Raw genomic sequence first — 15,124 nt, forward strand, 5'->3', positions numbered from 1 at the left:
ATATATATATATATATATATATATATATATACAAGAGGACATTTGTTATTATTGTGTAGTTGCTAAGCCGTGTCCAACTCTTTTACAATCTTATGGACTGTAGCCTGCCAGACTCCTCTGTCCCTGGGATTTCCCAGGCAAGAACACTGTAGTGGGTCGCCATTTCCTTCTCCAGGGAATCTTCCCCACCCAGGAATTGAACCCACGTCTCCTGCAAGGGCAGGTAGATTCTTTACCACTGAGTCACCAGCCTCAGACATAAAACAGAATGAAATAATGCCATTTGAGGTAACATGGATGGACCTAGAGATTGCCATACTAAGTGAAGTAAGTCAGACAGGAGAAGACAAATATCATATGATATCACTTATATGTGGAATCTAACATGTGACACAAATGAACTTATTTATGAAATGGAAACAGACTCATAGACTTAGAAAACAAACTTATAGGTTACCAAAGGGGAAGAGAGCTGAGGGAGAAATAAATTAGGAATTTGGGATTAGCAGATACAAACTACTATATATAAAATAGATAAACAACAAAGTCATAGAGAACTATATTCAATATCTTGTATAAATCATAATGGAAAAGAACATGAAAAATAGCATGTATATATATATACATACATACATATATATACATATATATATATATACACACACACACACACATATATATATATGCAAAACTGAATACCAGAATACCAGACCATCTTATCTGTCTCCTGAGAAACCTGCATATGGGTCAAGAAGCAACAGTTAGAACGCTGTATGGAACAACTGACTGGTTCAAGATTGAGAAAGGAGTTCAACAGGGCTGTCTGCTGTTACCCTGTTTGTTTAATCTAAATGCTGAGCACAGCATGAGAAATACTGGGCGAGATGAGTTAAAAGCTGGAATCAAGATGGGTGGGAGCAACATCAACAATCTCAGATATGCAGATGATACCACTCTAATGGCAGAAAGTGAAGAGCCTCTTGATGAGGGTGAAGGAGGAGTGTGAAAGAGCCAGCTTAAACCTAAATATTAAAAAAACTAAGATCATGGTATCCAGCCCCATTTCTTCATGCAAATAGAGGGGGGAAAGATGGAAGCAGTGACAAATGTCCTCTTCTTAGGCTCTAAAATCACTGTGGATGGTGACTGCAGTCATGAAATCAGAAGACATTAGCCTCTTGACAGGAAAGCTATGACAAACCTAGACAGTCATTACTCTGCTAACAAAGGTCCATACTGTCAAGGCTATGGTCTTCCCAGTGGTCACATATGGTTGTGAGACCTGGACCGTAAAGAAGGTAGAGTACCAAAGAATTGATGCCTTCGAAGCGTGGTGCTGGAGAAGACTTCTGAGAGTCCCATGGACAGCAAGATCAAACTAGTCAATCTTAAGGGAAATCAACCCTGAATACTTATTGGAAGGACTGATGCTGAAGCTCAAACTGCAGTATTTTGGTCATCTGATGTGATTTACAGCGGACTCATTGGAAAAGTCCCTGATGCTGGGAAAGATTCAGGGCAGAAGTAGAAGAGGGCGTCAGAGGATGAGATGGCTGGATGGCATCACCAATGCAATGCACATGAACTTCGGCAAACTTCGAGAGATGGCGAGGGACAGAGAGGCCTAACGTGCTGCGGTCTACGGAGTTGCAGAGTCAGACATGACTGGGCGACTGAACAACATGTACACCTGAATCACTTTGCTGTATACCAGAAACTAACAGAACATTGTATATCAACTATACTTCAATTTTTTTTTTTAAAAAAGAATATAAGGGTTGATGTATTAAGGTGAAAGTTTGGAGGAAAACTGGTATGTCCTAAGTGATTGCATCTCTTTTACCTGAATGTATTATGGGAATGGTTGCTGTGTCTGACCAGGGAACTCTTTTGTAGAACAGGAGGCATGAAAATCTATCCTTCAAGTAATGTTAATGAGGATGAATAAGATTGCCCAAGTCCACACAGGGTAGAAGAGAAGCTGGAGCACTGGCATGGACAAATTCTATGCAATAGTTCTATGTGGAGCACAGATTAGGGCTTATGGCAAAAATCTGGGAGTGCTTCCTAGGGACAACTATGGCGATGATGGAATAGAGAATTTCTACTTGAGGGGCAAGTATTAGGCTTATATCAGACATTAATTGAAACTGCCCCAATGACTGCAGGACAAACAATAATCTCAATATCTGAAATACCCATGGTATCTTAGATGGTGTCAGAAAAATGCTCTAATGAAGAGGGCAATGTCCAGAAGAGTTCCATAAGAAAATGGAAATGGCTTACACAGGATTATGCTACAAGAGAATGCAAGCTGGAGATACAAGCAGGGAGCCTCTTTTCTACTAGGACTGACTTTGGAACTGTGTAAGGAGCTGCCAGATTCTATCATCGCTTGGACAGTGCCCTATAAACTGCTCTTTTTTTTAAAGCTTTTTATTTCGTATTGGGGTATAGCCAATTAACAATGTTGTGATAGTTACAGGTGGACAGCAAAGGGACTCAGTCATACATATACATGTATCCATTCTCCCCCAAATTCCCCTCCCATCCAACCTGCCACATAACATTGAGCAGAGTTCCATGCACTATACAGTAGGTCCCTGTTGGTTATCCACTTCAAATATAGCAGAGTATACAGGTCCATCCCAAACTATCCCTTCCCAGCATCCTCTCCCTGCCCCAACCCCAGCAACCATTAATTTGTTCTCTGTGTCTGTGAGTCTCTTTCCTCCATAAACAGTTCTTATGTTCAGTCATTCAGTTGTGTCACTCTTTGCAGCCCCCGCCAGTCTCTTCTGTTCAAGGAATTTTCCAGGCAAGAATACTGGAGTGGGCTGCCAATACCTACTCCAGGAGATGTTCCAGACCCAGGGATTGAACCCAAGTCTCTTACGGCTCCTGTATCATAAGATTCTTTACCACTAGCACCATTTGGGAAGCCCAAACAGCTCTTGACTGACCAGCAAAGGTCTGCTTGATGTATGGATGGCAGTCCAAGGTAAATAGCCAATATCCTATTTGAAAGACCTTCTTCAATCAGAAGATTGAAAACAAATCAGTTTGGTGGGATGAATTACATGCTGCTTTCCTAGCAGTGATGGAAGAATTGAACAATAATGAAAGCCTCTATGTTTTGGTTTTTACCTGACTCATGAAAGACGGTCAATGACCTGGCCATATTGATAGGCAGAAGGCAATAGAAATCTAGCCTATTAAAGGGATACCCACATGGAGTAGAACCCTGCAGAAATCACTATGGAAACTGGAGAGTACATTAAAGTAGGACAGGTTGATGTTCAACAGAAGAACCTCCTTCCAGACTAGATGATGATCGGTCATCCATGGGTACTGTGGTATATTAGCTTGAGATGGCAACCTGGGTCCATGAAGTGAATAGACATTTGGGGACCAAAGTAGTGCAGAGGGCTGAATCAGGACATATTGCTTTTGCACTTTTTGAGGCTCAAAATGCCAACAAGAACGGTTCAGTATGCCAACAAGAGAAACAGAGGCTGCAGATGGCTATGGGGGGATTCCTCAGGGGGAAGACCCCACGCATAGCTGGCAAGTGGATTACACTGAACCACTGTCAGTAGACCCAGCAGGGCTACAGATGGGTTTTGACAGAATAGACATTGACTCACTACTGAGTTATGCTTACCTGGTGGTAGATGCAAGAGTCCAAGTACTATAAAAGAATCGGAATAGAAGATATTGAACCCATTTGGATCATCAAATCACATTTTATCAGAGAAAGGAACACACTTTACAGCTCATAATGCCAAATAATGAGTAGTCAGAGAGATTCTTCTCAGAATAAGTTTCATAGAAAATTGGAACAAGCATTTGAAATATTCCTTGTTTAAAACAGGAGGAGATGGAGGCATGAAGGGTTGGTTAACGTGTTTTCAAGAGTTAAAAAAAAAAAAGAAGGTACAATCTGTTTGTAGGATATATACTAAGTTTTAAGTTGACCTTAAAATGCATTCCAATATACATCAGGTGCAGACAAATACTATTTGATTCTATCTACACAAGACACTTAGAATAGTCAAATTCATGGAGTCAGATAGTACTCTGGGAGACAGAAGGGGCTGGGGGGTAGAGGGTGGGGAGGGGGAACGGGGAGTTAGTATTTAATGGGGACAGAGTCTCAATTTAGGAAGGTAAAAAATTCAGGAGGTGGATGATGGTGAGAGTTGCACAACAATGTGAATGCACTTGGTGCTACTAAACTGTATAATTAAATATGGTTAAAGTAGTATGTTTTACATTATGCAACTTTTACCACAACAAAAAAAAATTTTAATAAATTAAAACATTAAAAAAAACCACTCAACATAATAGGATCTAAGGCAGCATTGTTCCCACTAGATGGATTCCTCTGTTTTTCAGGGGAAGAGAGGGTGGTGAGAGGCTGCTGGTATGACTATACAATTTTTTTCATGAGAGAAAGATGATGGTCTGACTATATGATTCTTTCCAAGGAGAGAGGACCTTGGCATGATAAATATACTTTTTGTTTTCTTCTCCATATACCTCAACTTTCTCTTTCCAGTCTGATGCCCTGTGGTCACAGGACCAGGGATACGACTACAAGTGCCAGAAACAGGGATGATTTCTAGGCAAGAAATTGTAACTATAGTTTTACACCTTTATGTCAGAATTCCTAAAGGCCTGGCAGGGCAGGTAGTGCCTTCATTCTATTTGACAAAATCAAGGTTAACACTTGAAAGTAGCTATTGCCTGGTGGTAAAGAAAAAAAAAATAGCCCAGTAGTCATGCAGCTAAGTAATTCTACCCTATATGAATAGAAATGAACTGAAGGGGAGGCACTTACTACACTAGTATGTTGCCTGAAATCTAGAACAGCACAGTTGCTAAATCTAAAGTTCCTTCCAAATGTGGAAAAGTTTAGGTATAAATAAATGGAGAGAAGGAAGAACAGTAGTTCAGGGTAAAAGAATGAATCAATGGGCTATGCAAACGAAGGAAATCTAATATCATATTACAATCTCAACAGAGGCTCAGAGCAAGGGAATACTACTATCTTTTAGCTCAATTGTGGGCTTCCCTGATGGCTCAGAAGGTAAAGAATCCGCCTGCAATGCGGGAGAGCTGGTTTCAATACCTGGGTTGGGAAGATCCCCTGGAGAAGGTAACTCACTCCAGTATTCTAGCCTGGAGAATTCCATGGAGAGAGGAGCCTGGGAGGCTATAGACCATGGGGTCACAAAGAGTCGGATTCAACTGAGCAACTTTCACTTTAGCTAATTTCAATTACACCAGATGCTTGAAAAGATGAAACCATGTATTGCTGAGACTACTTGTGCCTTTGGGACTTGACAAGACCAAATGGAAGCACACAAATCTGAGTGGTCTCACCCTTGAAGACATTTTCATACGATATGATGATGGACTAGACTAATTAATGACTGAATGTGACTCTAGTGATGTACCAGTATCTTTCGACTTATATGATGCTTTTGCTATAAGAGATTAGTGAGGGTGACAAAATATACATTTGGTCTTTGTCCCAGGTTCCTGATATGAAGTTCCTAGTTCAGTTGAGTTAAGTCACTCAGTCGTGTCTGTCTCTTTGGGACCCCTGGACTGCGGCACACCAGGCCTCCCTGTCCATCACCAACTCCCAGAGTTTACTCAAACTCATGTCCATTGAGTCGGTGATGCTATCCAACCATCTCATTCTCTGTCATCCCCTTCTCCTCCTGCCTTCAATCTTTCCCAGCATCAGGGTCTTTTCAAATGAGTCAATTCTTCCCATCAGGTGGCCAAAGTATTGGAATTTCAGCTTCAGCATCAGTCCTTCTAATAAATATTCAGGACTGATTTTCTTTAGGATGGGTTGGTTGGATCTCCTAGCTGTCCAAGGGACTCTCAAGAGCCTTCTCCATTACCACAGTTCAAAAGCATCAATTCTTCCGTGCTCAGCTTTCTTTATAGTCCAACTATCACATCTGTACATGACTATTGGAAAACCATAGCTTTGACTAGATGGACCTTTGTTGGCAAAGTAACGTCTCTGTTTTTTAGTAGGCAGTCTAGGTTGGTCATAACTTTTCTTTCAAGGAGCAAGCGTCTTTTAATTTCATGGCTGCAGTCACCATCTGCAGTGATTTTGGAGCCCCCCCAAATAAATTCTCTCACTGTTTCCATTGTTTCCCATCTATTTGAAGTTCCTAAAACCCTTGGAATTCCCTGAGTGATAAGAATGTCTTTTGTTATTCATAACAAGCCCCTTTCAATAACACCTGAGTTTATGCTACTGAAGTAACTTAGGTTGCAGCCCCTAAATAGCCTAAGGATGGGTTGGTCACCAGAAACACCAAGTGATTAGAGGACTGGAACTTTCAACGTCACCCACCAACCTCCAGGAAGGGAACTGGAGATTGAGCTCTATAATGCTTTTGAACTGTAAGATTCAGAGAGTGTCTGGTGATGACATCAAGCTGTTGAGAGGGTGGTTTGCCTAGAGAGGGCATGGAAGCTTTGCACTCCCCTCCCCATAGCTTGCCCTATGTACCTCTTCCATTTGGCTATTCCTGAGTTGTGTTCTTTATGATAAACCAGTAATAGTATGTAAAGTGTTTTCCTAAGTTCTGTGAGTCATTCTAGCAAAGGATCAAACCTGAAGGGAGGGTGGTGTGGGAAATCCTAAATTTGTAGTCAAGTTGGACAGAAGGGCAGGTAACCTGGGGACCTAGAACTTTCAACTGAAGTCTGAGTGAGGGCAGTCTTGTGGGACTGAGTTCTATGAGTTCTGTGATAATTCTATAAATTAGCATAAGAATTGAATTGAATTGTTGGATGACTAGTTGGTATCTAGAGAACTAGTGGAAAACATTCTAGACAAACTTTCTATCATGAACATGTATTACTTTAATAACAGAAAAGAGTAAAATAAACATGTTATTTTAAAAAATGAAATATGAAAAGACAACCAACAGAATGGGAAAAGTATTTGCAAAGTGACCAACAAGAGATTAATCTCCAATATATACAAAAAGCTCATGCAGCTCAATATCAAAAAAGCAATTAATTCAATCAAAATAAGGGCTAAAGATCTAAGTAGACATTTCTCCAAAGAAGACATATAGATGACCAAAAAAGCACATGAAGAGATGCTCAACATCACTGATTATTAGAGAAATGCAAATCAAAACTACAATAAGGTACCACCTCACACTGGTCATAATGGCCATTATCAAAAAACCTACAAACAATAAATGCTAGAGAGGGTGTGGAAAAAAGGGATACCTCTTACACTATTGGTGGGAATATAAATTGGTACAGTCACTATGGAAAAGAGTAAGGAAGTTCCTCAAAAAAAACAAAAAATATAGCTACCATATGATATAGCAATCTCATTCCCGGGCATATACTCAGAGAAAACCATAAACTGTAAAGATATACGAAACCCAAAGTTCATTGCAGCACTATTTACAATAGTCAGGACATGGAAGCAAGCTAAATGACCATCACAGATGAATGAATAAAGAAGATATGGTGCATATATACAATGGAATATTACTCAGCCATGAAAAGGAATGATATAATGTCATTTGCAACAACATGGATGGACCTGGAGATTGTCATACTGAGTGAAATAAGTCAGATAGAAAGACAAATATCATATGATATCACTTACATGTGGAATCTTAAAAATGTTACAAATGAATTTATTTACAAATCAGAAATAGAGTCACAAACATAGAAAACAAACTTATGGTTACTGAGGGGGAAGGAGGGGAGGGATAAATTGGGAGATTGAGATTTACATATGCACACTACTATATATAAAATAGATAACTAATAAGAACCTACTGTTAGCACAGGGAGCTCTACTAAATACTCTGCAATGACTTATATGGGAAAAGAATCTAAAAGAGCAGATATATATTTATATTTAACTGATTCACTTTGCTGTACAGCAGAAACTAACACAACATTGTAAATTAACTATACCCCAATAAAAGTAGTTTTTTTTCTTTTTTTTAATTTATTTTAATTGGAGGCTAATTACTTTACAATATTGTGGTGGGTTTTGCCATACATTCACATGAGTCAGCCATGGGTGTACATGTGTTCCCCATCCTGACCCTCCCTCCTGCCTCCCTCCCCATCCCATCCCTCAGGGTCATCCCAGTGCACCAGCCCTGAGCACCCTGTCTCATGCATCGAATCTGGTTATCTATTTCACACATAATATACATTTTTCAATGCTATTCTCTCAAATCATCCCACCCTCGCCTGCTCCCACAGAGTCCAAAAGTCTGTTCTTTACATCTGTGTCTCTTTTGCTGTTATACCCCAATAAAAGTAATTTTTAAAAATTTAAAAATGAAGTTACTATAGCTTGAACACTGAATAAACACCTTAACTTCTCAAAATCTGCTGATATCCTACAGCAAATTATTAAATGCAAATATTTGTAAAGTGAATAAAACTGAATTCCTCCCAATTCAATCCACATATATAAGTTTTCTTGATTTCTTCTCCATACTGAGCCTCAACCATCTCTTTAGTTCTGGTCTGTACACTATGGCTCACCTCCTATGTCTTCATCCTCATTGGCTGGGCCTTCTGTACCATCCACATTTTCTGTTTCATGAGCTTTGGTTAAATCGTAGTCATTCAAAAGCTCTGAACCTTCTAGGAGATAAAAAGAATTTTAACTATGAAGTAACTTATAAGGATTTTTATAAACCTGTATTAAGTAAGCCTCCCATTTCAGCTTCATCCAATCCCTAAGTGATAAACAATATCCTTTCACATATACCCAAGCAAGATATATATGAAATTTTAGAAATATGCCCAAGGTTTATTTGCCTTTCAATTAGACATCATTTTCTTGAATAGTTCTTTCACTTTAAATTCCACTCAGGTTCCTTCTGGATAGAAATTCTCTCTTCTTTGGTGTATTTCAGGATATTGAGTAAGATGTTAAGACTAAGAATATTAACATATAGTGATGAGAAATATTGAGCCTGAGACTACTGGCAAAACTCAATGTGGGAAAGATGCTTTCCTGAGAGGAAGCCTATAAGCTTCTGTATACCAAATTGTATTTTCCCTTTCTGTTCACATTATAAATATGATTTTGTGGAAAGCATATTGGCCCCCAAATTCTTTTATTTCTTCAAACATTTACTAAATGTTGACAAGGCTACAGATATGAATAGGTCATAATTCCTGTATTCAAAGAGCTGAAAATTTACAGATGTAGATAAAACAAACCCACAAATACAATGCAAGATTCAGACAAGAGATAAGTCTAAAATGTAGACTTGGACAAGAGATTAAGGGAAATACAAAGTGCTATGGGAGTTCCTAAGTAAAAGGCAGTAGATATGATAAAAGCATGGTTAAATTAACAACAAACTTGCTAATAATTAAGTTTAACAAAAACACAATTTTTTACAATAAATATCGATAATAACAGAAGTAAGGAATAAGGCATAACATAGCTGGAATTTTTTCACATATAAGCACGGTAGTTTAATAAAAAAATGATAACAAAAGAAATGAACAGAAAAGACCCACTTGCCATCCAACTCCTTCCCAATATTCAAAAAAAATTTGCTGAGGACCTACTACATGCAACAAATAGTCAAAAACACTGAATCCTGCAGCACTAAGGAGGGGTTGAGATAGGAGAGGAGATGGAAACTGCAGTGGCTTCCTTTCTGCTGCAAGCATGACTGAACATGTGGGACAGGACATTTTACTGGAATACAGGAGTAAAATGGAAACATATCACATAAGATACATGACTAAGAGGTCCTGAAAATGTAGTCGCCATGGATTCAGGTCAAGTTTCTCATTTCTGCATATCATATACTCTTAGACACTAAGACACTGCTCTAAACAATAGTTTTCTTTTCTCAGGACTGAAATGATAGATATACAGTGCACGTCTGAACAACTGATATGAGGTACATGTTCAATTAAAACATAAGGTTACAAACTTAGAGTAAAATAAAGACACCTGTGTGATAAATTTTGTAATATAGCAAAAGCTTTGATTCAAACAAAGTGAGTATATCATTAGAGAAAACACAGAATTTATTTTTAGGAAATAGATTATTTTAAGTTTTTATAGTTTATTATGGAGCAAGGGTCAGCAAACCATGGCCTAAGGCCAAATCTAGCCATGCCCTGTTTTTATCAATATATAGACCCAGGAGGTAAGAATGGTTTTACAGTTTTAAAGATTGTAAAAAATATAAAGAATATACAACAGAGACCATATACGGCCCACAAATAAATATTTATTCTCCGGCTCTTTACAAAAAAAGTTTGCTGACCACTGTTCCTGAGTGAAAAGCACAAGTTTTATAAGCTGTGATATTGTTCAACAAAAGCTGTCTTAATTCAAATGAGTCAGCTGAAAAAATTTTTAAAGAAAAGTAAAAAAAACAGTGAAAAAATAAAAAATAAAAAAACATTGGATGGGGTGGTTTGGCACTGTGATGTCAAATAACTTATATGATCTAAACAGCTGCATTATTTTTTTTATCAGGAAGACACAACTTCATTTTTTCCACAACACATTTCCATAGCATTTTTATTGCAGTCAGAATACTCCTCTTCATTTGAACTATTCAGTAAAGGTATATTTTTAGAGAGGAAAGACCTGATGTTGTTACCTGTGGGCACAGACGGCTCTTGAGTGCTCTTCAGTTCCACATTTGGTTTTATGTCTGAAACGAAAAGGATTATAAATATTAGCTTTTTAGAGTAAATTTTTTTTTTCAGATTTGAGCATTCTAAATTTAATAAGGATAAGACTTATCCTTATCCTTATTGGAAGACTTAGTTGCTGATTTCCTCTTCAGAGCAGGACTATTCTCTACATCCTTCCTAAAAAGTGTCTCAAGGAGAATAAAAGAATCCATGCAGAAATTATATTTTAAAGAGATTAAGAGGAAAAAATTACTATTCTGCATTTATTCTGGTTCTTTTTATTTTGTCATAAAGACCTGAGTTCCTATCTGGTATTGTCTCGCTTCAGTCTAAAGATCTTTCTTCAGCATATCTACTAATGCAACTGTATGAATGACTACTTTTCTCAACTTTCCATTTATTTGGAAATATCTTTATTTTGCCTTAAATTTTAAAAGATATTTTTACTTGACATAGAATTATGGGTTGACAGTTTTCTTCTGTCACTTTAAAGATGGCATTCCACTATCTTCTTATCCTCTATTGTTTTTGACGAGAAGAAAATTTTCTATCATTATTTTCCTTTCTATATTCTTTTTCTACGAATGCTTTGAAGATTTTCTCCTTAGTTTTTAGCAGTTTAACTGCTATATGCCTAGGTGTGATTTTATCTGCATTTATCTCACATCGGTCCACTGAACTCCTTATCTGTAAGATTGTGTTTTTCACCAAACCTGATAATTTTTCAGCTATTATTTCTTCAAATTCTTTTTTTCCTCCATTCTTTTCCCCTTTTTATTCAAGGACTTCATCTACATGCATGTTAGATTTTTTCATATTCCTACATTTTCTTGAGGGCCTGTTCTTTTCCCCTTAAAGTTCTTTTCTCTGTTGCTCACATTGAATACTTTCATGAATCTTCCTTCATTTCAATGAATCTTCATTATCCTTTCTTCTGTCATCTTAATGTGCTATCAAGCCTATCCAGTGAGTTTTATGTTTCAGATACTGTCATTTTTAGTTCTAGAATTCTACTTTGATCTTTTTTATAGTCTCTCTCTAATCGAGTAGGAAATGGCAACCCACTCCAGTAGTCTTGCCTGGAGAATCCCATGGACAGAGAAGCCTTGTGGGCTACAGTCCATGGGGTCGCAAAAAGTCGGACACGATTGTGTGACTGAGCACACTACACAGAGTCTCTCTGCTAGATTTCCTATTTGTTAATTCATTACAAGCACATTTTCCTTTACATCTGAGTATAATTACCACACTTGTTTAAGAACCTTGTCCTCCAATTCTAATATCTATATCATTTTGGGGTTAGTCACCTATGACTTCCTTTTCTCTTGAGTATGGGTCACATTTTCCTGCTTATTCAAATAACCTAAGAATTCTGGATTGTACCCTGAAAATTATAAAGATATGTTACAGAATTTCTGGAGTCTGTTATGTTCCTTTGAAGGATATAGGAGATTTTCTTTATTTTACTTTTTAAAGCATGTAGTTAAACTCATATTCTGTTTCATTTGTGGGGGGAAGCATCTAGGGTAATCAGTTGTCCCAGTATACCAGGGATTGAAGGTTTTCCAAGACTACAGAACTTTCACAGCCTCAGGAAAACTGGCACAAGTTGGTCACTCTTGCAGAAGCGTAAATCTCCGTTCAGTTACTTTCACCTCAGATGGACCGCGAAGGGTGTGACCCATACAAGTATAGTTCAAGGATTAGCTAAAGATTTGGTCCAGCTAGAGCATTTATACACAAAAGGCCCTCTCTACCCTCTCCACTCCAGGATTTCCCCGTTTGTTTCCTATGATTGCTTGTGATTGCTATGTTTTTTAAACCAGTAAAACTGTGGATTATAATTCAAGTTTTGGTCACCCAGATGCTAAAACTGGGACCTGCCTTTAAGCGAAACAACCTTAAAGACAGGTTGGTTTTGATTATTTTCCAATGCCTGCAGGTAATAGATTTTTCATATTTTGTCCAGAACTATAACTGTTATCTGCTGGAAGGTTGGTTCAACAGGACCAACCTCCTCTACTACTAGAATTCTCCATTTGTTCTTTATTTCAATGGTCATTTGGGATCACATACCCATAACTGCTCCAGATACCACTGATTTCAAATAATCTATATTTCACACGTATTTCAATTTTTGTTTTGAAAAATACAGTCACTGCACTTACATTCTATCCTAATATTAAAAGTTTAACACACCACCCATTAGATGTTAGCAGCAAAGCCTAAGTGCAGGAAGAATACAAATACTTTTAAAATAAGCAAGCATTAGTCAGTCAGTCAGTCATGGCCGACTCTTTACAACCCCATGGACTGTAGCTCACTAGGCTCCTGTGTCCATGGAATTCTTCAGGCAAGAATACTGGAGTGGGTTTCTTTCCTACTTGAGGGGATCTTCCTAGCCAGGGATTGAACCCAGGTCTCTTGCACTGCAGACAGATTCTTTACCAACTGAGCCACCAGGGAAGCCTTTTGTAAAATAAGCAAAGGGGCAGCCTAACATGTAGTGTTAAAACCCAAGATGGGTGAAAGAAACGTCCATACAAGGAATAGGGACAGGCCAGGGTAGGCTGTTGGAGACCAACCAGTATGAAAAGTGCGCCTGTGTGGGGTGCACATTTAGCGTGAGATGAGGAGGGATTCTACATGAAGAGCAGACAGATTGGCAAGTTAGAGCCTAAGCAGGATGAGAAGGGCAGGAGAATTACCTGGGCTGGAGTGATGAAGAAAGTATCCAAGTAAGGGATGACCTAGCACGAGGAGTCAGAGCCTGAGCATAGAGAAGAGGCCATCTATGCCTGGGGGTGCCCTCATTTCAGGGAGTAGACAGGGTGAGCAAGGCACCCACATAGGGACAGTGGGGGCGCCAAAGAGCCCAAATGGAGTGAGGAGTTTCTCTGGAGGTACCCAAGGCAAAGTGTCAGAACTTGACTGGGATGAAGAGGGCATCCACACATTAAGGGCAGCTCTGCTTAGTTGCTCAGTTGTGTCTGACTCTGCGACCCCACAGACTGCAGCCCACCAGGCTCTTCTGCCCATGGGGATTCTCCAGGCAAGAATACTGGAGTGGATTGCCATGCCCTCCTCCAGGGGATCTTTCCAACCCAGGTCTCCTGCATTGCAGGCAGATTCTTTACCGTCTGAGCCACCAGGGAAGCCCCAGAATACTGGAATGGTTAGCCTATCCCTTTGTCAGGGGATCTTTCTGACCCAGGAATCGAACCAGGTTTCCTGCATTGCAGGTAGATTTTTTACCAGTTGAGCTATCTGGGAAGCCCGTCAGACTGCAATAGTTGAAAAGCGTATCCACGTAGATCAGTGCCTGCAGTACAGGATGTCAGAAACCAAATGGGGCAAGGTAAGAATCTTCACTGAAGAGGAAATGGCAGTGGCAGTGAATGACTGTTTATACAAAGAAGGATTGATCAAGTCAGAAAAATATAATGAGGACCATGAGACCCAGGTTTTTCTCTGTCAGAGAAGAGAGTTATAAACATGGAAACCTGTGGTCCTATATTGGAAATGGAAGTACTGGCAGGAACACATGGCTTCTACTATATATAAATTGATACAAAATATAGATGGAAATGTGTGTATATGTATGGTATAACACACATGGTCTCTAGCTCTGTCCACTGAGAGCCCCTGGGAGCAGAGACACCACAACAGCTTTCAAGATACGGATATTAACTTCGAAGTATCATTCTCAACTCATAGAAACCATATTCCTTGGAGAAATGGCTGACTCCAGCACTGGGGGAGGGAAAGTACAAATGAGACTGAAACATTTTGTTGTGTCAGAAAGCAAGGAAGTGCTCACAGAAACAAGAGCATACATTAAAAGGATATGGAAATTATTTTGAAGGGGTTCCCACTTGCCAAATCTGAGACAAGGGAGCATCAAAATTACAATGATAGTATTGGATTATAACCTATTAAAAAACATAAATTCATGTGTCCATATTGACATTAATAAGTAGTTGATAAATTTAAAGTCCAGTAACAAATGGAAAATTTACATAGTTTCAAAATGCTTCTTCTCAAAATATTATTACAAAGATGAAAAGAGAAACTATATAGTGAAGAACCTTGTAGACACCACTGTACTGAGTAATCATTATTGGTAATGGGACAAATGAAAATTGTGTGTCTACTGATAATGAAAAGAACACAGCTTCACCTCTGTGATATACCTGCCAGACATGCACAATCTAAATCTAACCATGAGAAAACTAACTCTAACTGAGGGACAATTTACAAAATTACTGGCTTGTAATTCTCAAAAGTGTCAAAGTCATGACCAACTGAGGAACTACTCCAGACTGAAGGACAGGGAAGAGACGTGACAACTAAATGCATATGTGATTCTGAGCCGAATTCTCCTGAGGTAAAGGGCATTATAGAAGCTACTGGA

The 15,124-nt window shown here is 38.7% G+C and overlaps 1 protein-coding gene across 3 annotated transcripts in view; it reads right to left on the reverse strand.

Annotated features, from left to right (window-relative positions):
• The window catches only part of IKZF3 (IKAROS family zinc finger 3), a 90,436-nt gene that overhangs the window by 58,043 nt on the left and 17,269 nt on the right, over positions 1 to 15,124 (reverse strand). For 2 of the 3 annotated variants that reach the window (XM_020898190.2, XM_020898192.2), the window contains exons 2-3: positions 10,674 to 10,727; positions 8,575 to 8,676 (exon numbers count right to left, since the gene is read on the reverse strand). In XM_020898190.2, coding sequence (XP_020753849.1) covers positions 8,575 to 8,676; positions 10,674 to 10,727 — 156 coding nt within the window. The remainder of the gene's footprint in view (positions 1 to 8,574; positions 8,677 to 10,673; positions 10,728 to 15,124) is intronic. The other variant, XM_070479409.1, reaches the window with a different exon arrangement.

The sequence above is a fragment of the Odocoileus virginianus genome, chromosome 17 (assembly GCF_023699985.2).
Source record: "Odocoileus virginianus isolate 20LAN1187 ecotype Illinois chromosome 17, Ovbor_1.2, whole genome shotgun sequence".
Classification (NCBI taxonomy): domain Eukaryota; kingdom Metazoa; phylum Chordata; class Mammalia; order Artiodactyla; family Cervidae; genus Odocoileus; species Odocoileus virginianus.